Source organism: Hydra viridissima, unplaced genomic scaffold (genome assembly GCF_058129835.1).
Source record: "Hydra viridissima isolate aposymbiotic clone 2 unplaced genomic scaffold, HvirCarnegie_v1 scaffold_4, whole genome shotgun sequence".
NCBI classification, from domain to species: Eukaryota; Metazoa; Cnidaria; class Hydrozoa; order Anthoathecata; family Hydridae; genus Hydra; species Hydra viridissima.
The window spans coordinates 11,517,844-11,544,962 of NW_028324303.1; the positions used below are offsets into that span (position 1 = coordinate 11,517,844).

Consider the following 27,119-nt stretch of genomic DNA (forward strand, 5'->3'; position numbering starts at 1 on the left):
GTGAAGAGTGGACGAGTCATCTTGTGGGTATCTTTTCCGATCGTTGTTTTTGACTTTTCTTTTTGTCGCTTTATCATTTACGAGTCTTTACGTTTAGGTCTTTTCTCACTTGTTGTTTTTAACTTAATTCTTTTTGCTTTATCATTTATTTATGTGAAGAGTGGACGAGTCATCTTGTGGGTATCTTTTCCGATCGTTGTTTTTAACTTTTCTTATTGTCGCTTTATCACTTACGCGTCTTCGTGTTTACGTTTTTTCCCAGTTGTATTTAACTTTTCTTCTAACGCTTTATCACTTATTTAGGTGAAGAGTTAGTGAATCATCTTGTGTATGTTTTTTTTATCGATCGTCGTTTTTATTTTAGTTCTCCCTCCTCACAATAGCGATAAACATTAAAAAGTCTTATTTAATTATGATTCTTTATTAACAACTGAGCGAAGATTTACACGTATTGAAACAGTATAAAAAGTGGTTTTTTCGTTTTTTGTTTAAAAGTTTGATTTCTTTTAGAAGTTTATAAATAATGTATAACTAATACAGTTTTTATTACGAGCTCCGAAACTCTCTTATGATTGGTGTTGTTGGATGTACTTTTGAATGTCTACTTATGGAGGTTTGAGTTGAATTCGATGATTGCCTAAAAACTGAAATTTTCTTTTTAAAGTTGATGGGAGGGATTCCATTTTTATATCTTAAAATAGAGCGGGAAAAAAAAAATTATTAACGAATAAACCACTTTGTATAAACTACATTATTAAAAACTATTTAGAAAAATAACGCAAACAGTTTAGCATATTTAATTTTTATACTTAAAGAATTGCACAGGCGTCAGCTTGGCTTTCGTACAAACCAAATAATTTTATTCCATTTCTTACTTTATATTCAATTAAGTTTTTAACGTTAGTGTAATGCTTTTCTTGCTCTTCAAGACAGCGTTGATCCCAACTCCAGTCATAATATTCAAATGCAAACAAAGACTGCTGGAGAGAGCTTTTGTTAAACTCAGCGCAATAAACGTTTGGACACCATTGAAAACCGATCGCTCTACATATACCTTGTTTTATTCTTTCGTTAAACATGACAATAGATGCTTTGTCCATAGCATCCACCACACGGTATGGAATCAGATGCCTGGAATGAATTGCAACACGTGGAAAAGGAACCTTTTCTGACTCTGGAAAGTTATTTGGTGACTTGCTATCAGGATGCATTTGAATTCGAAAAGAATATTCATTGTAATGAAACCGATAAATATAGTTACACATTATTGCAAACTGACACAAGCATCCATCTACACCACCTCCAACTTTCAAAACAGCCTCACCAAATACTTCTGAAAAATTCTTTCCATGGAGTTTCTCAACGTGCAAGCGCATGGCAACCAAATGGCTCACTTTAATCGTTACTGGGAAATAAGACATGCATATCATGAGCTGTTTTACTTTCAGCATAAATTCAGTGCATGTTGCATAATAAACATTACCTGCAATCCCTACAACAATGGGTTTCTTGCCCTCAAACAAGCTCTGTGGAGTAACTGGTGTCGTGAAAAGTGTATCAGTGTCAACAAAACCAATGTATTCTGCATTTGTATACAAATCAGTATAAAAGGCGTCATAATACATCCTAAATCGGTCAGAAAAACGGTTTGTACCGATTGCAGCAGCGATTGGTTTGTCTATATAAGCTACTCTAGGAAAGGGCCACATTGACAAAATTTGATTTCCAAGTATGTGATCACCTGGAAGTTCAGAATTTAGAACAATTGTTATGTTATAAAGTTCGGGTGGCCAAAACAACCTCAAGCTTTTTAAGAACCATCTTTGATAGATCCAATACCACCTGGGTTCAATGCTTGATAACCTGATGTTTAGTTCATAGCTAGGAAAAGAATCCCATGGTCCAGTTACATTTGTCCTGGTTAAATTTGGGATTTTAGAATAATATCTATTTTCCAAAAACACTTTTAGATTGTTCAGATTAAATGCTTTGAAGTGTTGTGTACTTGACGAAGCATTTTTAAAACTTTTCCAAACGTTGTCAGCTTCATAATATACAATTACACTAAGTGATATGCATAATACTATGGTGAAATACGAAAAGAATCGGATAATTCTCCCTTGGCTCCATTGAGGAGATACACTCTGCTTCATAGTTCAAGAATGACTAAATAAAAATGACCTGCAATTAGAAATTCTTTTAAAGTTTTATTTAATCGTTTTATCAACATTATTTAAAAATGGTCATGTAATACAAATTTAGTGTTTTATATTATTCTAAAATATTAAAAATACTTCATATTTAGATTATAATTAAACAAAATACTCTATCTTAAAATCACAATCCAATGAAGATTTTTCTAGAAAAACAATCCTTATTACTTCCTATTAAACGCTTCAATGTTACAAACTACAACTCACTTTAATGATGACTTACTTCAGATGAAAATATTAACCTGTATGAATAACACCTCAGCTTAAACATCGGTTATAAAAAAAAAATTAAACTACTCTTTTCAGTTAAAAATAGGAGGCCAACTTATAAAACAGGTCAACTTATACACCAAAATATACGGTATTTTTGTTATAAAAAAAACCATTGTCAACTATACCCATACATTGGAACGCAAAAAAAACTGCGTTTTGCGTTTGCGTTCCAAAATAAAAACTCACACGCAAACTCAAACGCATTTGACGCAATTTATTGCGTTTACTTACGTAAACGTAAACGCAATTTACGCAAATAACTGCGTTTACGCACGCATTTAATACGCAACTTACGTATATAAAATGCGTTTAAAAACGTAACTCAAACGCAACTTACGCGTATAAGTGCGTTTACAAACGGAACTCAAACGCAACTTACGCGAATAAATGGGTTTGCAAACTTAACACAAACGTGACTTACCTAATCTATTTTAAAAAATGTGTCTTTTTAAGAAAACGCGAATCGTTAAGTAATTGCTTTTTACTTTTTAATTCATTGATACAATACACGGCCTACTTAATAACAGGCCTGAAAGACGCGCAAAAAAAAAAAAAAACTGTAGGCGGATATTTTGTAAACAAATATGTCGATTTAAACAATTTTGTAAACAAATAAGTTGAGTTAAAATTTAAAATTCGCTACACTAGCTGCTAAATTGCTTGTTTTCAAATTTTGAGAGCTGTTTATTTTAAAAACCTTTTACAATAAGATAACATTTTTTAATCGATTACTAAAAAAAACAACACTTTTCTTTAATAATATCTTTTCAAATTTCACAAACCCTACAACTTCACAAAACATATTTTACATACATTTACATTTCTGCTCCGCAATGATCATTTTTGTGACAATTTAAGTACTTTTAAAGCTGGTTCTTTTGTCGATCGAGGTGAGTAAAGCTTGCTATAGTTGTTAAATAATATGTTAGATAGTATTTTTCCATGAAACTTATCTATGTTTTCAAATCCATAAAATTCTGCTACCATCATTGTTATATTTATAAAACTTGTCCTACAAACTGATGACATGATGTGATGAAAAAATACATAGCAATAAATCACCCATTGACACATATTGTCTCCAGGTATCTTCAAGCCTCCTCTGTTGATTTCTTTAGTAAATTCTCCAAATTCGTTGTAATAGAACTGCGTATCATATTCATCTACATCATTTCTACTGATGTATCCTGCAATATAAACTAAAGCCATTTTTACAGACTTAGACAAGGCTAACTCCATATTTGAAAGATTATGAAACACATTGAAGGTATTGTCATCATTTAGCAAAAATCCACATTTCAAACAAGCATGTTCACAACATGTTTGAATTCCATCAAAATCTGTGTTTAAATCAAGGAGAAGCTTTGTTTTCTTAATGTTTACTTTTTGTAAAACTTGTTGAACATTAATAAAATATGTTCCACCAGAACCTTGACGTAGCTTACTGAACATTTTTTCAATGGGATCACTAGAAAAATTTCCTAGACATACATATTCGTGTGAAGTGCTGAGGAGATGCTTAGTTAACTCAACCAGTCCTCTACTCGTGTATGCAAGAGCAAGAGCAGTATCTTTGGTAAGTTGTTTTACTCTTTGTCCTTGTTTTTTAGGAACCATTTTTTCAAACATACTTGCTATATCAAGTAAAAAATCTAATCGTTGATCGTTAGGGTTATCAAAGACAGCCCTTTTTAAGTCTTTAGTTTTAACGTCTTCGAACTGACTTTTTACATTTAGGATTTTGAAAAAGTCTACAATTTTTTCTATAAAATCAACAGTTCCACCTGAATCCTGAATTTCTGGATGAATTTTTAATGCAGTTAACGTTTCAACACAAAAAATCTTAAGACATAAAGCAACATTCTGTCGTTCTATAGGTTTTGGACAGATAGAAATTTCATTAAGCTTTGATAGTTTCACAATAGAATTATTTTCTAACTCAACCAGCTTCTTCAAGTCAACCCACTTTGCAGTTTTTTCAAGGCCGCAGTCAGAATACTTTAACTCTTGCATTTTTTCAGTTAACCAATTGTTTCTGATAGATTTGATTAGATGTACATAATCATAGAGCAAAAAAATGTTTTCAGTTGTGCGCCATGGAGAAATCAAATTGAATTTTTTAAAGAATGATTGATTTACTTTATTATTATCACATAAAATTGCAACAGTAATGCCATTACATGAACGAATCAAATTTAACATATTTACAACTTGTTCATATTGAAAATCAGCACTTAAACGATACACTGGCAGTGCTTTGTACAAAAACCTCTTTCCTCCTAATAATGAGCAAATCATAAAACTCAAAACAGTGGTTGCAAAATGTTCTGGATTATTTACTGCTTTTCCAAATAAGTTACCTCCTTGATACGTTAGTTGTGGTTTTACATAAACTTCATCGATTATAATAATTACATTTTTTTGACGAGGATCTTCTAGTTGCATAAAATATTTGTTGAGGAAATCAAAATCCTCTAGCTTACTAACCTTAGATATAAGTTTACCAAGTGTTACAATACTTGGCATTTCATAGTCATCTCTAATACGACTGTAAAGAGATCTTGAAATTGAAAAATACTCAAAAGCCCTACTTAGAATTTCTGGAGAATATTTTTTATTACCAACAAATGTTAATGCATGCATGCTAACAACTTGTTGTAGGATAATGTTTTTTTTATGATCCATTTCAACGGAATGTAAATATCTAATAGCTTCTAAAATTTGTAAGAAAGATGTAATTTTATGTATTCGATTACTGCACAGTGGTATAATAGAGCATCTAGATCCAAAATGAAAACCTTCAAATCGCATATCAATTTTAACTTTTAAAAGAAACTGTGGAATAGCAGAGGTATCAATATAATCCTTACTTTGGATTATTAAACCATCATCCACTGTAAAAGATGTTACTGGAAATGGAATAACTTCTTTGCTTACTTTTAGGCAAAGATCATCAAAACAACTAATTTCATACAAATCCAAGTGAGCTGAAATTTCATCAGGTTTCATGTTACGCGTAGATGGTAGTGATTTTGTTGTTGTTCTTTTTGTTGGTGGAGGTGTAGGAATTTGACTTTGAAATACACAGATGAAAATAGTTGGTGGATTTAAGGGACGAATTTTACCATGAATTTGACAAGTTTCATAATTAACTGGCCAATGATTTTCACAAATGAATGTATTTGGACTATTTGGAATGTTTTCTCTTGGAATAGATCTAATCCATCTTTCTCTTTCTTGAGGATTACGGTTTTTGTTTGGTAATCGAAAAAGTTTAACTTTATGTTCTTTATCATAGTTTCCTCTACAACCAGTCACACAACATTTAAAAGGCATGATATAGTAATTTTTGTTTTGAAAGATTACTAAATACATAAAATACAAATAAAATAATATTGACTATCAAATAATTATAAGCAATTGATTTTAAATATATATTGTGTAGTATATCATATTATGTAAATACATTACTGCATTATATCTATATACATGACTGAATATATATATATATATATATATATATATATATATATATATATATATATATATATATATATATATATATATATATATAACACTAAAAATATAACTAAAAAAACCACAAAACTTTCTCCATTTTTGTTTTGACAAACATCCGCCTACAGTTTTTTTTTTTTCTTTGCGCGTCTTTCAGGCCTGTTATTAAGTAGGCCGTGATACAATACAATCTCTCTAATTCGAATCTCCTTAATTCGAAAACCTCCGTAATTCGACTAAATGTAAAGTCACTGTGAAACGCGCTCAAGAAACTCTTTTGTTTAACTTTCTATAATTCGAATCTCTATATTTCGAAAACTTCCATAATTCGATTGGATTTTTTGGACCATTTAGTGAGAATCTCTCCGTAAATCGATTTTTTATTTTTTTAAGTGTAAAAAGCTCGTTAACCATTGAGTTCTTTTTTCAAATTTCGAATGTTTTGAGTTTTTGAAAAACGATTAACTTGAACTATTGTCTTTTGTTTAAAAAACATCATGGCATCAAAGAGACCGCATAAAAAAACCAATTTAAAGCGGAAACACGATGTTCTACTGGAATTGGAGAAAGGAAAAACAAATAGAGGTTTCGAAAATCTTTGATATTCCAACAAACATTCTTTTAACCTGGAAAATGAATAAAGATAAATTATTTGACGCTTTTTGTCAAGGAAATTTGGCTAAACGGGTGAAGGTTGATACGTATTATCATGTTAACAATAACAAAGCTGTACTTAAATGTTTCAAACAAATGAGCTTATATTCAAAAAAGGCGATCTACAATTACTGACTTTTTTTTTTTTTTAATAAAAAAGTTTAAAACACATAATCTCTATTGCATTTAGGCCTAAGAATCACTATTTGTTTGTTTTTTTCATTTCTATTTGTAATTTGACCAGAATATTTGAAAAAAAATCAACTTTCTATAATTCGAAAATCTCTCTAATTCGAACTTTATTTTTTCCCTATGAAGTTCGAATTAGAGAGATTGTACTGTATAATAACTTTTTATTTAAACCGTTGTGTTACTATTGAAACTATTGCATTACATATTCATTTTATTTTTGTGCTTTTCAAGTTCAAAAAATATATTATCTTTATATGATAAGTTTACATTTCACTATCTGAGTCATCGTCGTCCGAAAAATCAATTAAACTTTCAAGAAGTTTTAAGTTTACTTTTAACAATGAGCGACTGATAATCAGATCAGCTGTCATGTTGCCTCGTCTCTTTTCACATACAAAACCAGAAGTACTAAAATATCTCTCTATAAAAACTACTGATGATGGAATATTTAGTTAGATGACAAATAGCTTTCGTAAAATTGGCATTTTAGAATTTTTGAACCAAAAATCATAAGAAGGATACACAGATACAGCAAGTCCTTTCTCTTCAATTTGCTTAAAAAAGTAAAGTTTTTCTTTTTCGATTTCAAGTAAATAGAGTTGCAAATTAGGCTCCCGAGCTTCTGGGCGATAGTTATCATCTAGCATAAATCCGCTGAGCGAATCAGTTTGCTGATCATTTGAACTGAATCGTTCTTTCGCTTGTGTAAGCTCACATCCTGGTTGCGATTCTAAAGCACTTTGATAAATTTTTACGTGGCGTACACTGCAAATCTAAAGGGTTCTTGAAGGTTCTGCGGCTGTTCTTCAAAGAACCTAAAGGTTCTTAGAGTCGACTTAAAGAACCCGTGGGTTCTTCACGTACCTAAATGTTTCTTTGTAGAACCGCCTACTTTTTTAATGCAAGTTTAAAGAACCTTTAAGGTTCTTCGCATTAATTGTTAGAACAAATTGTTAAAAAAGGTTCTTCAGAAACTTTTTTCATCTTTTTTAAGACGCCATTTTGTTTTTTTACTCAGCGTGTTAGTTGATTATAACGTGGAATCTTATAAACTTGACTAAACATGAATTCTGAAAAAAAAAATTATATACTGCCAATGGTTAATAGCTGCCATACGATTTTATTTTATCAATTAGTAAAATTAATTTAGGATACAATATGAATTTCAGATTCTACACAATGATCCCAATATTATATTTAAAACGTAATTTAGAATAATAGTAATTATTTGCATCATATTGTCGTATAAGTTAGATCAAATTTAAAACTACAATTATTTTTGAATTTTCAGTTCAAATTTGGAATGTAAAATATATGTAAATGTATGTATGTATGTATATATGTATATAATGTATGTATATAATATACGTATATATAAATCTTAATGCTTATGTCAAATAAATTTACTTGTAATGGCAGCCTACGCTATTGGAAAGTCTAAAAAATAAGTTCAAGAAGGAAAGAGCCTTTTTAATTAATGTTGAGACTGTTGCTATCCATAAAAGCAAATTTGGGAATCCAGCTAGAGAATGCAAGTGCACAGAAGATTGTCTTGAGAATGACCAAGCTTCTAGTAGGACAGATGGAGACTTGGTAAAAATTAAGCTTATCTGTTTTGGGATAAAATAGTAAAAAAAAGATTTAATAATTGTTGAAAAATAAATTTCTTTAGCCACATTCTCTGCCTATTGGTGAGGATGATGCAGCTGTAGCAAAACATCATCAGGATATGATAATTGAATACCGTAATCTTTGTCCAGATATGAATATGCTGATTGATTGTCAGCAACATAGTTTGTTTATGTGAGCAAAGGATTTCGATGGACGTCTTTGCACAATTGATCTAAAAGCTAAATACCCATTGCTCTGCTCTGCTCAATTGGTAGGCTTTTAACTATTCTCTTGATTTTATTTTTTGTGTGTTCCAACTTAAAAATAATCTTTATAATAATGATGTTAAAGCTTCTTAGTGAAAATGAAACTGAGATTTGGAAAAGATCTCGATAAAGAACTTCATCAACAGATGGAGGGTATGGAAGATAAAATCTTAAGCTTGGTTAAATTAAAGTGTAAAGACGATTTTATTTCTGAAATTTTTGCTGAAATTGAGTGTGAAATTAATGAAAGCACTAAGAGAGGTAATAAATTTTGTGTAATACAAGAGATTTCTGTTTTTCAAAAAATTATTGCTAAAAATTATTATGTTTTTTTCTGTTAAATATTGTTTTATACTTTAATTCTGTTTTATGTTTCTATTGTATTTTTTTTTTTTACTATTACAGATGCTACATTCAATAGAGCAATTCTTTTATTTCCACAGCTATTCAAAGAATCTGTTGAAACCTTGGTTACATTTGATGACACTCCAAAACAGAAAACACCAACCATTGCAATCCCTCAAGCTCAAAGGTGGACATCAAAATTTTGTAGAGTTATATTAGATAGCCAAGAAATAGTTGAACATTATAATAATGTTAAGATCTCATTAGCGGTGACTTGTATATTTGCCTCTTATTTTATTTACGATATACAGTAAATAAAATAAGAGTCCTGTTCAGTTGAAAAACACATTTTTTTGAACACATCATATTTGGTGTATCAAATAAAGAAGTCCCTGTAACAATTCACAGGATGGTAAATACTTTGTGCAAGGTTATTGATTTATTTTAAACTTATTTTATATCGAAATCTTAACTTCAACTGCATAACATAATTTTCAAATTGTAACATTTATAAAGCAAGAGAGAGAGATTTACTAGAAAATGAGTAAAATTTCACCTTTTATATACCGTCTATTGTTTGTTTAGGTTTAGCTAATTCTACGAAGGGAGGTAATAGAAACGTTTAAAATAAAGCAACTTTTAAATTTATTTTGTCCTAAAGTCTTGTAATTTTTTATTGCTTATAATACATGCTTTTTGTTAATCTATTCGTTTTTTAATTCATCATTTTGCATAACAAGTAAATGGTAAAACGTTAAATCATTTTTATAACTTGATATAAACTTTTTGGAAGAACATGGATTAATTTGTTTGAAAAAATAATAAGTTTTAATAAAATTGTTAGGCTAAAAAATTATCCGAAAATTCAAAAATAATTATTATGGTTTTTTTTTTAAAAAAAAATTATTCAAAGATTTGTCTAGTGAACATTTTTTGTCTTGAAATGTCTTGAATCTGAAATAGTTCTTCAAAAACAGTTCTTTGAAGAACCTTTACAAATAGTTTTTCTTTTAAAAAAAGGTTCTCTTTAGGGTTCTTTGAAGAACCTATCCGGATGATTTATCGGAACTATCAAGAACTCTTAGGTTCTTCGAAAAACGGTTTAGGGTTCTTTAAAGAACCTTATCGTAAGGTTCTTCCGAAGAACCCGTACAAAGGGTTCTTTGAAGAACTTCTACGGGTGCTCCCTCAGCACCAACGTCAAGAACCCTCAAAGGTTCTTCAGAGAACCATTCGGCTTTAGAGTGTAAAGAATTTCAGAACTTCGTGTAGCTTTTCTACTGCTCCTAAATAATTTTAGGTTGCGATACAAACTTTAATATAATAAATTAATATATAAAAGTAGTTAAATTTTTAAATTAGGTTTTTAAGAACTAGTTTTTGCGCAAGAAAACCGCGGTAGTTTTGATGTTCCCAATTCAATTTCAAGATCTTTAATTAGCTCAGCACTATGAAGGTCGTATTCGTTATCTTCGTTAAAGTCATAAGTGATGTTTACTTCCTCAGCTGTTTTGGCTAACTGAATAACATTTGTAAAAGTAAGCTTCCTTGATGTTGTAAATAAAGTTAAAGATTTCTTCTTACCCATTATTCGAGCAGTTTGATGTAATAAAGAACTTGATGGCTTTCAAAGTATCGGCATCTAGAACGTTTCGCTTTTTATTTGATTTGTTTAGTGTATCGTATGAGTCAAACCACTTACCCAAAATGTCGTGATGTTTTCTTTGTAAATGCTTCTTAATGTTGGATGTTCGACCAATACGAGCTGTTAACTTTTGATTACACAATATGCAGAAAATCTCAACATCATTTTGTGATTTATTTATTTGATTATCAGATGTAGTAAAATGAAGATATGAAGTATACTCCTAAATTATATAAAAATCATACGCTACATTGTTCTTAATAACATTTTAAATCTAAGAAAAAGTAATTTAAATACCCGTTCAGTTAAATTTACAATAAACTTCTTTCTGGGAAAAATATTTCTTTGACTAAAATCTTGCATTTTGTTTATCAAATTACACGAGTCTTCAGATAATTTTGCCAAAAGACTATAACCCTGGTTTCAGGGTTATAGTCTTTTGGGAAAATTTTGGTTAAAGAAACATTTTTCCCAAAAAGAAGTTTATTGTAAATTTAACTGAACGGGTAATTAAATTACTTTTTCTTTGATTAAAAATGTTATTAAGAACAATGTAGCGTATGATTTTTATATATTTTAGGAGTATATTTCATATCTTCATTTCGCTACATCTGATAATCAAATAAATAAATAATCTCGGGTCTTGCTGAATAGGAGGAATAGAAATATTGGAAACTGAAGTATTATTCGAAGACTCTCCCGATAATGATGTCAACGCAGCACTTGTTGTCTGTATAGTAGATTTCGTCGTTTTTGTAGGATTTACAGATCTTGTTCTTTTTGAAATTGCTTCTCCAGATTTAGATGCAGACGAACTTTGAGATAAATAAGGTTGCAATTGCAACTGTTGTGATTGCAATATATCTTCTTCATGTCGCTTTTTTGAACTAGACTTTATGATATCCTCATGATAGATTTTACTCTTGCGAGATTGATGTGTCATATTAAATTAGATATTTATGAAACGATTTAGTAAAACTTGGTTTTGTTTCCTAAACTATTTTTTTTTTTACTTTTATGTATAAGCTGCATACCATAAGGAAATGCCTATAGGAACTTCCTTATGCTGTAAGGAAATGCCATTAGACATATCCCTTAAAACAAATTATTACGTGTTTAACATGTTTTTAGGTCATTTTATAACGAATATAAAATATAATTATTAATTAAATTTGTTAAAAATGATATTTAATTTCTCATTATAATAGCTCCTTTTAAAATGAGCGTATTATGTTTTTAAATTAAGTGAATATAGCCAGATTTTTATAATAATTAAAATGAGCTTGCAAGTTAAAGGTATTAAGCTATACTTTTTTCTAAAAATAGTTTTGGTTAAAATAATAGTACCGTATACAACTAAGTATTATTGTGTTCAATTTGTGAGCGGAAAATGAGTTTTCCTTTGTTTTAAGCAATTTTTAAAGTGTGCGCGTGCGCTGACCAATAACATAGTGTTTTTGTGGTTAATTGCCCGTTTTAAGCGATCTTTTTTATATACAAAAAATATAAAATGAAAAAACATACAATGGGACAATTATTCAAAGGAATTAATTGCCCAACGCTTGGAAAAGATCTGCAAAACAAAAAAAAATTATAATCTAAAAAAAAAATTTTACAAATAGAATAACATAGAATAACATAGTATTTAGTAAAAAGAGGAAAATGGCCTTTTATGAGTCAGGTAAAACGCCCTGTATATATTTAGTTTTATTATTTATGTTTTGTTTCAAAAGAAATAAACTTACCTAAAAGTTTTTAACACTAAATAATCACAGGACGTTTTGCCCTCCACTTAAAAGGGCATTTTTCTTCATCCGAAACCAGCTAATTGCAAATAACTAGTTTTATTGATTGAGTTTTAAAATTTTTATACTTGGAATATTGTGGAATAAATTACCCACAAAACAAATATTTCTTTATTACAATCAAACAAATAATACAACTAATTTTCTGTAACTTTTAGTGGAGGAAGATGTTCCTAAAGTCAAGTCCCTTGTGCATTTGTGAGACCTAAGTAAATTAGTAATGTTGACTTTATGGACATCTTGCCCCACCCTATCCTAAACTTGAAAAAATAAGAAAGCAAAAGAAGAGAATAAAAACAATTGTTAAAAAAAAAATCAAATGAAAATATTAAACTGTAAGGTGCAACGAACGAAGGGGGAGAAGACTGAGTCAAATTAAGTAACTTTAGTACATATCGTCCATTTATTTGCTATATATACACGATCTTTCTTACTGTAAATTTTATGATGCGGAATAGGAAATGGAATATATATATATATATATATATATATATATATATATATATATATATATATATATATATATATATATATATATTAGACATGTCCAAAAAACAACTTTTTTTAAAAATGTCTGAGCACAGCCGCTAAATGTGTTCTTTGTAATAAATTAATACTAAATTTAAAAAATTTTTGAATAAAAAAAATTTTTAGGGGTTGCTCAAGACCCTTAAACATCAGACAAGTCCCTAATATTTTGAAAAAAAAAGTTTTTTAAAACCATATCATGTTGGGTCTCAAAAGAAGTGAAATTTTATAAAAATTTCAAAAATATTAACTATTTTATATAAAAATTACCAGTTCAAATTTTATGAATTAAAAACTATCGTTTTTTAACAAAAAATAAAAAAGTGAATATTTTTAAAGTTTTTTTTAATAAACTTTTTAATTTGTGTTTTTTATAAACTTTTTTTATTATTTTTGAAATTTTTATAAAATTTCACTTCTTTTGAGACCCAACATGATATGGTTTTAAAAAACTTTTTTTTTCAAAATATTAGGGACTCGTCTGATGTTTAAGGGTCTTGAGCGACCCCTAAAAATTTTTTTTATTCAAAAATTTTTTAAATTTAGTATTAATTTATTACATAGAACACATTTAGCAGCTGTGCTCAGACATTTTTTAAAAAAGTTGTTTTTTGGACATGTCTAATATATATATATATATATATATATATATATATATATATATATATATATATATATATATATATATATATATATATATATATATATATGCGTAAGTTGCGTTTGAGTTCCGTTTGTAAACGCATTTATACGCGTAAGTTGCGTTTGAGTTACGTTTTTAAACGCATTTTATGTGCGTAAGTTGCGTATTAAAAATGTGCGTAAACGCAGTTATTTGCGTAAATTGGGTTTACGTTTACGTAATTAAACGCAATAGATTGCGTCAAATGCGTTTGAGTTTGCGTGTGAGTTTTTATTTTGGAACGCAAACGCAAAACGCAGTTTTTTTTGCATTCCAATGTATGACTATACCTGATCTATATTTTTAAAGTTGATTGCAGTATCTTACCCAAAATAGAGGTCACCTCCCGAAATTTTTAAAATCATGTAAAATCATGTAAATTTTAAAATCATTTAAAAATAAAATTGCAACTTTTTAAATTTTATTTTTTGTATAATAAATTACTGGAAAAAAAAAAGTGCATCTAGGCATTTTTCAATTGTCTAGGGAAGATATAAAGGAACCACTACTGCTTACTGGATTTTTTTGTTAGATCGGATGTACTCTGCTGCTGTCAGTTACTTCGAATAGCTTATTCAACTTTAATCCCTTTTTCTTTTTTTTTTTTTATCTTAATTTTTTTCTACAACTTCTTTACATGTTTAAACCTTTAGCTTTCTTTTTTTGATATAACTTTTTTAAATGTTACATGAGATGAAGATAAAAGTGCCGATTCATATAAATAGGTCAGTAGTGTTATATATAATATATATACTTAAAAGATTCTTTCAAAATAACAATAACCTAATGTGATCAGTGTTGAAAAACCTCACAAGCTAGTTTTTTCTGATAACATTCCTCTCCTTCATTACACTTAGCAAGAAATGATTCTCTATTGCAACATGAAATAATGAAGAAGAAATATTAGGATCATTTGTCCTGAGTAAAAGATCTTTATGATAAAAATCCCATTTGGCAGTTGCATGATTAAAATATTTTCAAATCTCTTTCAAAGTAAGAATACTTCTCTCAACCAGTGACGGAGTGACGGATCCAGGAATTTTAGGTGTGTGTGTATGTGTGAGTGTGTGAGTGGGAGTGCACAGTTGTCAGAAGTTGTAAAAAATGCGCTAAAACTTCAAGAGACTGAGATTTTTTAATACTTAGTAAACTAATAGAAATTTTTTATTTGAAAAGCCAGTAAAAACATTTTTTCTTTAAAAAAAAAAAGATCAAAAAACTTTATTTAACAACATCATGAAATTTTATATCTTCAGTACTGATATCAGTGCTTACAAAATGACAAAAACTCGCAAAATATAAGCAATCAAATAATTAAAAAACTAAAAAATTAACAATAAAGCTGATTTACGATGTAAGAGTAAAGAAATTTCACTGTTTTCCTGTGGTTCCTATCGGAATTTTAATGGTGAAATTCCGTTAAGAACCACAGGAATTTCAGGAGTCATCTTCCAAAAAACTTTTTTTTCAAAATGTCAAGATTTTTCATCAGAACTTGAAATTGATTTTGATTAAATACATGTGGTTTATGAGTTTTAAAAGGTTTCATTAACGGCAAAAAACGGCTAAATAATTTTTTTTTTAATCTGCTCTTAAGTTATTATATATATATTCAGCATATAGTTTAAACTTACCTTTTCTGAATGTTTACATATTCAATATTGTTATTAATAATTTCGCAAAATATAAAGAGAAAATTAAAATCATTCTTAGTGTGGACAATAGAGTGGTTTTTTATTTTAATGTTCAGATCGAAATAAACGTTCTAAAAAATAATGAAAAGTAAGGCGGTTATTACGTGTAAGTGTTCGATTAGTCGCATCATTTTTGCCGCACGAAACTTTATAACTTTTTTTTTGTTTTGTTTTTTTTTTAACTTTTTATGAATAATATAATTTCTCACGATAAAAACGTTGCGTGACGCAATTTATTTAAATAGGTTTTATACCACATAACATTTGATATTCTGGTGAGACGAGGGGAAGGGGAACTCTTTTCTGCCCGTCCCTGGATCCGTTACTGCTCTCTATTGTGTACTAAGAAAGTGTTAGGAAACACATGTCAAATGTTCAAAGATTTATTTTTAAAATTGAATCTGACAATTTATGAACCAACTCGTAATTCTTGTACTGAAATGTGTTTAATTTAAAATCTACCTTGGTGACAACTTCTGCTTTTAACAGGTAACTAATAAAAAGCAGGAACCATATACACAAGGGTACTGCACCTATGCAAAAATATGGACGGATATTTCAGTAGAGAGCCAACTGTGCCCCAATCCCGGTATTCATCTGGCCGTAACCAATGTTTTTTACAAAAAATCATACATGCAATAGCCAAATATGTTTGAGTGACAAATATGTTAGAGAGAATCAAATGAAGAAGATGCCAACGAAAGTGATGATGAATTGAACGATTCCGATGAAGATAATGATCCAAATTCAGATTGTAATTACAATAACTATCTTAAGGTATTGAATCGCAGCGACATTTTTAATGATATTATAGAGAAAACTGCTCATGAAAGTAGCAACAGAGCATTTCGAGGTAACATGAACCCTATATTGAATAATTAACGTGAACTGATTAGATTTTTGAGTGTCATCAACCGTTCAAAGCTCCATATTGCAAAAGCATATTTTTGAACAAGAAAATAAAAAATCGATCTTAAAACTTGACATCAAAACTCTAATTTAACTCTAGTAATGCTAGATTCACTCAAAAAACGATATGATGAGCGATGCACTAAAGATTTAGTGCCGTTAATGAGATATTTGCAAAACCATATTTAAGCTCGTCACAAACTAATGATGGCTTCAAATATTCATAAAAGTTGGGAATTATTCAATATGCAAAAAATATGATCAAAAAAAATTTTGTTAAAGTATTGGATAGTGTTGATGTCAAATCACCGGTTGGAGAAGTTGCTGAAGAAGCCATTAACAACCTGAAGCCACAGTTGCAACAACCTCTAACAACGATGGTTTCGTTCCAACCCAAGATTAGTAGTTCTGATCCATCCAGAGATACTAAAGGAGTTTAAGCTATTTGAAGCAAGTGAAGTTCGAACATCGATTTAAATAAGATTGCTCACAAATATGCTGCTCACAAAACCATTCAGCCCACGTCAACACCCAGCCAAAGGATGCTTTCTGTTACTGGTAATCTTTACACTTCGAAGCTAAGTAAGCTTCGAAGCCGAATGAATTAAGATGTTAAATTGAAAAATTTTGATATATCAATTTTGGAAAAATAAAATATTGATTTGAATGCTGATATAATTTTTTGATAATACTAAAAAATAAAGTAAATTAATGAAAAAATAAAAATAGAGACGTATGTATAATGATTTGACTAAATTTTTTAGAAGTTTCGTATACATACCGTGTAAAACCGTTATAAACCGGTATTGAAATATTTTGAATACAAAAAACCGGTATTATAATTTTCTGGTAACTTAGAAACTGTATATCAATATTTTTAGATAAATATGTAATGATAATTGTAAAATATTTTTGTCTGTTCTATCAAATCAACATTAACATTTATAGCACTAACAAAAAGGCTGATTAAAATTCATCTTTAAATATTAGAATTAAAAATTGTGAGATTTTCATTTCTTCCATTACAATTTAAGCAATTTTAACAGATAACTCGACCTAAAATTCACTTTACAATACCAACTTTCAGCTAATCAGAGAAGTTATTTATAAAGTCATTGATGGAAAGTACAAAAAATTTTTTACGGCAAGAGGGGGTCGAGACTGCAAGTGGTATACTTTTTTAACCAACATCTCCAGATCCACTCAGAATAGGATGTTCAGATTTATTTTCTTGTAATAAGTTCTGTTGGAATCCAAAAAATGAAGCAAATCTGAAATACAAGGTGACATTTTCTTGTTGCTGAATTACCCAATCAAGATCAATTCTAATTCAAAACTTGAATTCTTTAAGAAGAAATCTCCCTGGCATATTATTTATTCATAGTTAAAACATGCTGTTTACATAAAACTCACTTTGCTGTTTTTCTGTAAAAATCATCACTTCGTTAAGTTTAGCTTCCCTTCTTTTTGTCGTTCTTCATTAAATCAATTTTTAAAATAAATTTATTAACATAGTTCAAACGTTTTAACATAGGTATGTTTTCATTAAACAGTAGCACATATGCATTTTTCAGACAAAAATAATTCGTTTAAGATTGTAGATATATCGAATATAGATATTCCAAATGATTTACATTGACTAAACAAAAAGAAAAACTTAAAATTATTTTGTTTTAAACTTTGATATTTATATCAAAGCCTTTCAGCTAATTCCAAAAGCCCACTTTCTCTTTTTCTTTCTAAATTTCTCTAAATATTCCTCCTCTTTGAGGAACTGATCATGAAGTCCATGTTTTATCCTTGAGTTCGTTTTTGTAAATGAAAGTTTGAAATCTTTTTCAGCTGCCAAGTGTAACAATTCCAAATTTTTTATCTCAGAGAGTTTGCAACCACAATAGTAAGGTTGGTGCAATTATCCATCTATGATTTTATTCTGGACGATAACATATCAAGAGTGAAATCGATTGTTTGAACGACACAGCATCAAATAGCAGTCAATCTCTTTTCTACCTTAAACTAGACTTATCGGAAATTGCAGGAAACTTGATTTCCTCGTACGTACGCGTATCTCATTTTTTATTCTATTTGATGAAGTTGTTTTTTCTTTTTATTTCCTTTTTATTACCAACGTAACAATAAAAAAAATTTCCACTAAAAATAAACTGTAAACGGTTATCGTTCCTAAAAGTATATTTGTATACAATAACCAGAAGCATAATGAAAAAAATATGAAGCTTTAAAGTAGTAGCCGAGATGTGTTTCCGAACTTTTGTTTTTAGACGTTTTTATTCTATTTTGACTTCACATAAAAATCAACAAGAAAAAAAAAAAAAAAAAATTGAAATTTTTAAACACATATTCATTTATTATATTAGAAAATAAAATAATAAATGTTAATAAAACAAAGTTAAAAGTTTTTTTTTATGTACCATTCAGCCTTTCAATTCTTACCCCGAAATTAGACGTTATCTCGTTTTGGTAGAAGCCCAGTGGGCATTGGACGTCCTTAGACGTCCATAGACGGCCACTGGACGTCTAAGGACGTTTAATACGTACTGGGAGCAATAGGAACTACTTAGAATACTGCAATAAAATCATTCACTTAACTAGTCATTCAAATTTTTTTTTTCAAATTTTTTCTTTAACTTCTTTGTTTTCTGAGGTTTATTCTTTGTGTAAGTAATTTTTTAAAATTATGTTAGCATATTTTAAAATGATGTTGGCATCATAAGGTCAAATAGATCGTTGACAAAATGATGTTAACGTTACCCTTTACTTCATAGGTAATCTTATTGTTTTTTAAATCTTGAAGCTTCTTAATATTTTATGGGATCTTAAGTTAGATCTTGATAAAAATTCTACTTAAATGTAATATTTAAATTGCCGAACTCAAATGTTTCAAAAGTTTCGTTTAAAGTTGGTACTTAGAAAACAGATTCAACAGAAAAATTACATAATATCAACAGAAAAATACCACAATATCACTAATATTTAAGTATCAAAAATAAAAAACAAATATAAATATATATTTTACCTGGACTTTAATTTTCATAAATATCAGTTAAAATTTCTCTTCAACGCTCAATTTCTCTTACATTTTAACTTCATCTCGAACAAAGAAAATTGTAAAAGCTTGAAAGTTTGTTACACAAGCCCGGGTAATAATGACTATCTCAAATACGTTCCACAGTGAACTGTAAAAATGTGCTATAAAGAGTTTCCTAAAAGCAATTAATTTTTTAAAGTTTTTTCTTCAAGATGTTTAAGATGAATTTAATGTTAATCTATAACCTTCATGAAAATTATAGATTAGCAATAAATAACATTTGTCACAAACCAATCAGCTATCTGAAAAGAAAAACTGTTAAATTTTAACAAGAATGATCCAATATTCATTAAGTTGTTAAATTTCTTTTATATTGCTGTAAACTTTATCGAGTACTTGGCTTGGTAATACTACAGCCTTTCGTTAACTTTTATTTGAAAAATACAGTATTGATAACTTAGTATATATAAATCAGCTTACGCATGTTAGTTAACATTATAAAACAAAATATTTTCTAAATAATACTTCAATTAACTAGAAGTTAAAATTTTATATAAAAAAAACGTTTTATGACGTAATGAAGTTGTTACGCAGAAGAAATTTTTAGGGGATTACGTCACAGATACGACTTTCACAATTAGCCAGAGAGCAAAAACAGCATAATTGTGACTAAAAATATCATAACTAATTTTAGACTTACGATTGTTTCATTCAAAAAAGTTATTCGTAATAAAGGTGCTTTTGAAAGATTCCTTGTTTTGCGACAATCCGTTGCTCTTACGACACAACAATTTATGGAGAAGACAAATCTATCTATAACTAAGTTCTAACTGGAAAGATTTTTCAACTTTCCTGTAATAAAACAAGTCTGCGCTCGTGACAGCTAAATGATTTAATACATTTTTTTGAAAACTATAAATGGTTTAGCCTAAAATAAATGTTTTAAATTTAAGGACCTATCTTTATATATTTGGATACTTTCCCTAAGACGGCGGTTAGTATAGAATATTGATCGTGATTTTTCTGTCCCTACAAAATATTGTACCAATACATTATCATGAATTAATGCGGCAAAAATTGTATAATAGCAATGTTTGAAAAGAGCCAGTTATTTTAAAGGTTTACAAATACTTTCGAAAAAGTTTTATGATTTTAGCAAGGAAAATAGTAAAGACAAGTACTAAAAAATGTTCAATTCAAATTAAAAAGACAATAAATCTAAGTTTTAACGACGCATTTTATTGACATCTTATTTTGCACTCGCGTCACAGACGAAACAATTATTGTAGTTAATTGTGCTTGACTACTGAAGTCAAGCACAATTAACTACATCTGGTTCGTATTGCAAGAAATTTTTTAAAACTTTTCATAAAGTGGTAAATTCGTACCTCCTTAACCTTTTCTGCCGATGACAACAGTACACCCTGTTGACTATAATCTATTTCATCAACTAAATTACTTTCTTCGTCGAATCTTCATATGTAGCGTCATAAACCTGGGGTGCATTTTGAATAATAACTTGTCGGGGTCTTTACCTTTTGCCATGTTTTTAATTTCAAAGCACGTCCCACTTCATCAACAGCTCCTTTCCCTAAAAATTCTATTTAATTGTGGAAAAAGTTTAAAGGCGGTTGACAGTTCCTCAAGAAACTTCGCCATAAAGCAGTAATTGAATAAAGATGATGTTTCATTGCTCAAAAAAAGTTCTTTTAGGAAGTTTGATTGGGATGTAAAAGCCTAACAAAATGGTTTATTTAAAGGATTGCATAAATGTAATACCCAACGAAACCACATTAAAGATGGTTGGCAGTGAAATGTATAATTAATACATTTTTAAGAGCAGCACTGACTTTTTGCTGAGATCATTTTGATTATATTCATCTAAAAATTTAATTCTTATTATACCTCTAAAATTGCTATAAAATATTCAAGCCTTTTTTTTGTTTTTCTTTAGCTGATAAAGTTGAGTTTCTTCGCTCCAAAAATATTATGGTGATATAATATTCGTTCTGAAAAGATTGCTGTATAAATTGAAAAACTTTGAAAAGAACATAAAACTCGGACGAAGATTTTTTAAAGCAAAACAGAAAAGCGCAGTATTCGTTTTATTTTCGATCGTCGTTCTGAATGTATTTGCAAATTTTTCTAACCAATAAACCTTGTTTTTCTCATCTTTTTATCTGAATTGAAAACGCCTTCGCTTCTTGTTTAGCTAGTCTAATAATTTTTTGAAAGTCCTTTCTATTTCATTTTCAGTTACATTTTTACCAATATATTTAAGATGCCTCATGGCGTTTTTGAGTAAAACAGTGGTATTGAATTAGGTTTATTTTTTGTATTTTCTTTAGTAGGTTTTATGTGTTTTCTTTATTCTAATGCCTTTAAATAAATGCAGTTATTTGCTCATAAAACTTATCATTTAACAAAAAACTTTTAAAATTTTAATCATACAAAGTCCTTTTGCTATCAAAAGTTGTCTTCTAGACGGAGGGAAGTGAAGAGATTTTTTGTCCTATAAATCTATTTTTCATAAGAGACTTTTCAATTAATTGATTTTACGGAATTAATTTTGTGAGGTCATTTGAAAAAAGTAGGTATGTAAAAGTTTGTGATTTTAAGAGAATTATTTGAGCTGAAAACCGACTTAAGATTCTAAAACCTTGCATACGATCATGACAAACGCTCTGGAAAGAATTCGTATTTGTGAAAAGGGAAATAGGGATCATTTGAGAGTTTTTGTTTTTATTACGCATAATATTGAAAAGTATCCATTCATAATATTTTCCAATTATAATATAAAAATGAATGAAATAATTGTAAAAATTGTTACTTCATATTATTTAGCCTTTCCTTGAATACCCTGAAGGTGCAAATCAAAGTTCTCAAAAAGATTTGTGTTGACGGAAGAGCTAATAAGTTCAGACAAAAGCGTTATTATAACCTAACACTAATTGGGTGGTGGGACTAAAAAATTCTTGTCTGTTGTAGAGAAGCAAATAACATAATTCTATTAGCAATAACAATTTGAAGCACTGAAATAACATCTTTCGCTAAACTTCTTGTTCGCGTTATCAAACTTTTCCTGAAATCTCTTTTTTCTTTTGTGTTTCATTATTTCGGCACATTAGGTCAGATAAATTGCAAACAAAACCTTATTTACATTGCGCCGTGTCACAACTATGCAAACTTTATAAATTGTTTTACAGATCTCGTTGCACATGCATTTTTTAAATGCAGTATAGATATCTGTTAAAGCATTAACAATTTATTTTTTTTTTGCCTGAATTTAAAATTCTTATAAAGCGATTGGTTAAGTGCTCTCTTCTACTCGGAAATGTTTTTTTTAAGTATATTTTAGCTTTTTAAAAACCCATAATGAAGAACTTTCCGATGTTTAATATTTTTGTATCCAAAATTTTTCTTTAAGACGTCAAAAATGAATTTAATGGTAATCTTTAAATTCGATGAGATTAAAAATTAACAATATTTTTTTTCTCATGCGAGTCAGTTACTGCGATTATAAAAAGAATTATTGAAATATAGCAAAAATGATAGAGTAATAATTTGTAAAACCTCTTTTGTTTTAAATATTCTTTCATGTTTTAAACTTTATTGTCCACTATTTCGAAGCATCACACCCATTTGTTGTTTTTTAATGAATGGCTTGTTCACAAACCCAGATTACATTTATTAAAAAACTGCAGTTTTTCATAAATTTCTTAAATAAATTACCTTATGCATATTAATCTTGATCACACATACAAAAATAAAATTTTTCTAAACATAATATTTTTCTAAGCATCAAAACAGATAATTAACTGCAAATGAAATTTTCATTTTGCAAGGGAAATGCGAATGATAAAATTTTTAAAATTTTTTCAAATTACGGAATTTCACAATTGAGTAGAGAAGAAAAATGATAAAATTGCTGCTAGAAATAATATTAAAAAAAAATTTTAAGTGTTACGAATATTTTAATGAAATATGCCTAACAATCAATTTTATCGATATTTTGCTGTTCTTAGTTTGAATTCCGCATAAATACAGTGCGTTTATTAAGTAACGCAAAAGATAAATAAAAAATATCTCAAGCATTTTATAAAAACATGTACAACAAAATTTCTTAATTATTAGCATTCTAGGAGGTTTTATTTTATATGTTCAATAATACCCCAATCAACTTGCATAACCAATTCACATCGATAAAGAACGTTGGTCACAGAAGCCAATAATTGATTCAGATGATGACCTCTAAAATTTTTCTCTTAAGTTCATTCAGATGACGACCTCTAAAATTCCTCTCTTAAGTTCATGTTTTGGACCTCTTCGATAAATTCTTGATTTAACCACACCCCAGAAGTAAAAGTTGAAGGGATTAAAATCTGGTGATCTGGCAGGCAAATTAAAATCAAATCCACGATCAATGACACGTTCATGGAAGTGCTTCTCTAGCAGACAAGGAATAATGAGGAGGTGCACCATTGTGCTGAAAGACTATTGAGGATAATTTACGCTTTTTACGCAATTGTGACAGAACATGAATCTCTGGCATGTCTGTATGATTTTCTCCTGTTACAGTATCCTCAAAGAAAAATGGTTGCAAAGAAAATGAGTTTGTAAAACCCATCAAAACACAATTTTTTTCTGCATGGAGCATCTTTGGTAATTTTTTAGAAGGTTTTTCATCACCCCAAATGACACAATTGTGTCTGTGAACATGACCGTCTATGTAAAAATAGGCCTCAGCACTCCAAAGGATATTCGGTAAGAGATGCTGATTTTCAATAATTTTTTTTTTTGAGATATTGACACGTGCAATCTTGTCAGCTGCTTTTATGGCTTGTGTTAAACGTAATTTTTGAGGATTATAATGCAAATGAATCGCAGCAAAGTGTAAACACTAGATTTGCATATTCAAATTACTCTTGAAGTATCAGATGTTGTTGCAACACCACAAGGATTATTGCACGGAAGTTCTTTCAGAGCAATCAACACACTGCAACTTCGTTCATCTTTTAGAGATGGACGTCTCGATTTCGGAGCATCGTTAACAAACCCAGTTGTTGCAAAATAGTCAACTAATCTAGTGATTGAGGATAGTGAGAATGGATTCTTATTTAATCCAGGCTTTGTTTTAAATTGCCTGAGAGCTGCAGTTGCACATTTTTTATTTTCATAAAACTATTGTATTATCTCATTGCGCGTTGCTAAATCCATGTTAGTTTTAAATACGTAGAGACAAAAAATGTTTTTTCTAAAAAATAAATAAACCTTCCTATATTCGCTATATATTTTTTTATAAAAAAATGTGTCAAAATTCTATTGGTCAAAACAATAAACGAAACGAACTTAGAAAAGCAAACGAAGAAAGTTGCTTAACAAAAAACTTGAAACTGAAAGAATTCTAATAAATTTAATTTTTAATATTTTTACTTTATTTTGGAGAAAACACGTTAAAAAGTATAATGGCTATTTCATTTGATAGCGATCATTTCAGAGCAATAGACAACCTTTAAAGCTATGAAACCTTTTTAGAATATTTGAAGTAACAAAGAATCTCTCAAGTAAGTCTTCACTCAAACCCATTAACTCGGCCACAGCCTTGTAATCCTAGAATAATATGTTTGTTAAATATTTTTATATTTTATTTTTTTAGAAATATAACTTTTTTTTTTTTGTTTTTTTATTGTAAAATTGTAAATGTGCCTTAAAAATCGACTTGCTTGTTCAGCGTTAATCTTTATTGGTAATATCAGAGTCGCCTTTTTTTTACTAGACTTTTCTGAAGTTGTTGATTTTTAAAATTCTAATTTGTATCCCAAGTGCGATAGAAACTCTGAAAAATGGATCCAACTGTACACAGTATGCAAGCTAGTAAAAAAAAAAGATTCATCTTCCAGATCACAGGATAAGTTTGTAACCTTAAAAAGATCAATTGCATTGATTTGGGTTTAAAAACGGAGCTGGACTGGGTGGAGATTTTAGGCATAGATTGAAACAAAAAGATCTTGAAGGCACTGTAGTCAGTTACCCTGATACTGGATGTGGTAATTCACATATCTTTCTATACTTTTTCCTTGTTGCAGGCAAGATAGAAGTCAGTAACTTTGTTCTTTGCATCTATTCCTCTGGGGCTTTACGTAATAGGTTCCATCACTTTCCGTTGAAACTTGGGGTCTGCATTCCATTTAAGTTCTTCAACTGACAATGGCAGCACTAAGCAGCTTATCTACATTCTTCACCTTTTGTAGCTCGTCTGGGCTCTTCTTCTTTGTCCAATTTGAAATTTCCTTGAACAATATTAGGTTTTCACTGGGTCTCCCAGCTTTTCTTAATTCAGGAACTCATTCCAAGATTTAATAAGTCACTAATATCTCAAATTAAAAAAAAAATCGAAAAGGGCAAAATGTATTTTAAACCTAAATGAGTTTCTGCCTGTATAAAAAATAGAAACGACTATATGTTAAGCGTTTGAGTAAAATCTCCCAGTTTGAAAAAAGTTTTGCTAAAAACGTTGGCCCCAAAAATTTTTTATGACTAGGGGATGAGTATCATTAAAGTCAAAAATAGAATCCAATTTCGCTTTTTGAATTTTAGCTCACCTCTGGCTAATTGTGGATTGTATCAATTAATAAAATGTTAACAAATGACGTAGCGGTATGCTTCTGAGGGGTCTCTAAAATCACGGGTGTTAGATCAGGCGCAAAAATCAGGCGCAAAAATCTTATAAAATTCATACAAAATTTGTAAAAATAATTTTATCATCAAATTTCTCAGAGTTAAAGGAATAGCCTTTTAATCTAAGTACCAAGTGATAAATTTGTGTCTTTTCTCCATTTTTGTGTCTTGCTTTCCCAAAACCCTTTATACCAGGAGTCCATCGAGATATCCCTTGGTGGTTGTTGAATACAGTACTTGTTTTAAAACATTTGTTTGTGATTGAGGTTTCTGATATATTCATCCTTTTTCAATTGTCTGATCACTTTCTTTACTTCTCAAGTTTTTAGTGATGTCTATAAATAGAATTTGTCTTGAAAACCCTAAAAGTAGAATGTCAAGTGCGCGTGCACGTACTTAATATTGTAATCTACAAGTATGCAAATAGCAATTTTGGAACAAACCAGTACTACAGTATGCTCATGTAGAACAAGTGAAAATTTTATTTTTATTTTTCATGAATGAAAAAACCCATAAAATAAAAGAATCAAACTTTTGGGAGAGGGGGAAGTCTACTCTACCATTAAATGTTTTTGCGTCTTAAAAAAACTAGAGAGTGCAAAAACATTTTAGGGCAGAGGATACATTTGCCCTCCCACAAAAAAAAAAATTGTTGGTTTGAGAGTCACAAGTTTCAGCTTAGATAATTTAAACAATAAAAAAAAAAAAAGAGAAAGAATATTTCTTTTTTTTTTTTTTTGTAAATAAAAATCTTTAACACAAGCGCATTCGTTTTACTATCAAGAAGAAAAATTAGAAATAAAAATTCAAAACAATCAAAAAATTGGATTTCTTGGTTTATGTAAGTTAATAAAGTGCAGTAATTTTAATACTTTTTTTTTAACTGCTATTAAGAAAGATTATCATTGATATACTTTACAAACCTTTCGTTTGGAAAATCTTCTGTCCGATTACGATAAAATGCAATTATAAATTTGTGTAAATTATATTAATACAAAAAATTTTGTATAACACATTTACATTATTAAAGGCTTCTTGGGAGCATTTGCAAAGCGTCTTTTC

General features: G+C 29.2%; 2 protein-coding genes across 9 annotated transcripts; one reads left to right on the top strand and one right to left on the bottom strand.

Moving 5' to 3' along the window:
- Positions 1–786: 786 nt before the first annotated feature.
- On the bottom strand, positions 787–27,119 carry LOC149889910 (uncharacterized). Of its 6 annotated transcripts, XM_090084757.1 has the most exons (5): positions 26,981–27,119; positions 20,768–20,970; positions 19,368–19,554; positions 1,484–2,166; positions 787–1,405 (listed from the first exon to the last, which is right to left on the bottom strand). In XM_090084757.1, the coding sequence occupies exons 4-5, from the start codon at positions 2,151–2,153 to the stop codon at positions 810–812; spliced, it is 1,266 nt and encodes a 421-aa protein (XP_089940883.1). In that variant the 5' UTR covers positions 2,154–2,166; positions 19,368–19,554; positions 20,768–20,970; positions 26,981–27,119; the 3' UTR covers positions 787–809. The 6 variants fall into 6 exon arrangements, with proteins under 6 accessions (XP_089940883.1, XP_089940881.1, XP_089940878.1 ...); XM_090084755.1 differs by lacking the exon at positions 20,768–20,970; XM_090084752.1 differs by having other exon boundaries at positions 787–2,166.
- LOC149889911 (uncharacterized) lies at positions 6,981–9,726 on the top strand. Of its 3 annotated transcripts, XR_016451683.1 has the most exons (5): positions 6,981–8,441; positions 8,521–8,730; positions 8,811–8,986; positions 9,131–9,500; positions 9,656–9,726. XR_016451683.1 is itself a non-coding variant. In XM_090084758.1 (4 exons), the coding sequence occupies exons 3-4, from the start codon at positions 8,824–8,826 to the stop codon at positions 9,382–9,384; spliced, it is 417 nt and encodes a 138-aa protein (XP_089940884.1). In that variant the 5' UTR covers positions 6,981–8,441; positions 8,521–8,730; positions 8,811–8,823; the 3' UTR covers positions 9,385–9,720. The 3 variants fall into 3 exon arrangements, 1 of the variants encoding a protein (XP_089940884.1); XM_090084758.1 differs by having other exon boundaries at positions 9,131–9,720; XR_016451684.1 differs by lacking the exon at positions 8,811–8,986 and having other exon boundaries at positions 7,458–8,441; positions 9,131–9,712.

Excerpts from the sequence above, each read along its gene's own strand:
- LOC149889910 (XM_090084751.1), bottom strand. The coding sequence starts at position 2,153 with ATGAAGCAGAGTGTATCTCCTCAATGGAGCCAAGGGAGAATTATCCGA.
- LOC149889911 (XM_090084758.1), top strand. The coding sequence starts at position 8,824 with ATGAAACTGAGATTTGGAAAAGATCTCGATAAAGAACTTCATCAACAG. Across the intron at positions 8,987-9,130 it reads TAATGAAAGCACTAAGAGAG|ATGCTACATTCAATAGAGCA; the intron begins GTAATAAATTTT and ends TTACTATTACAG.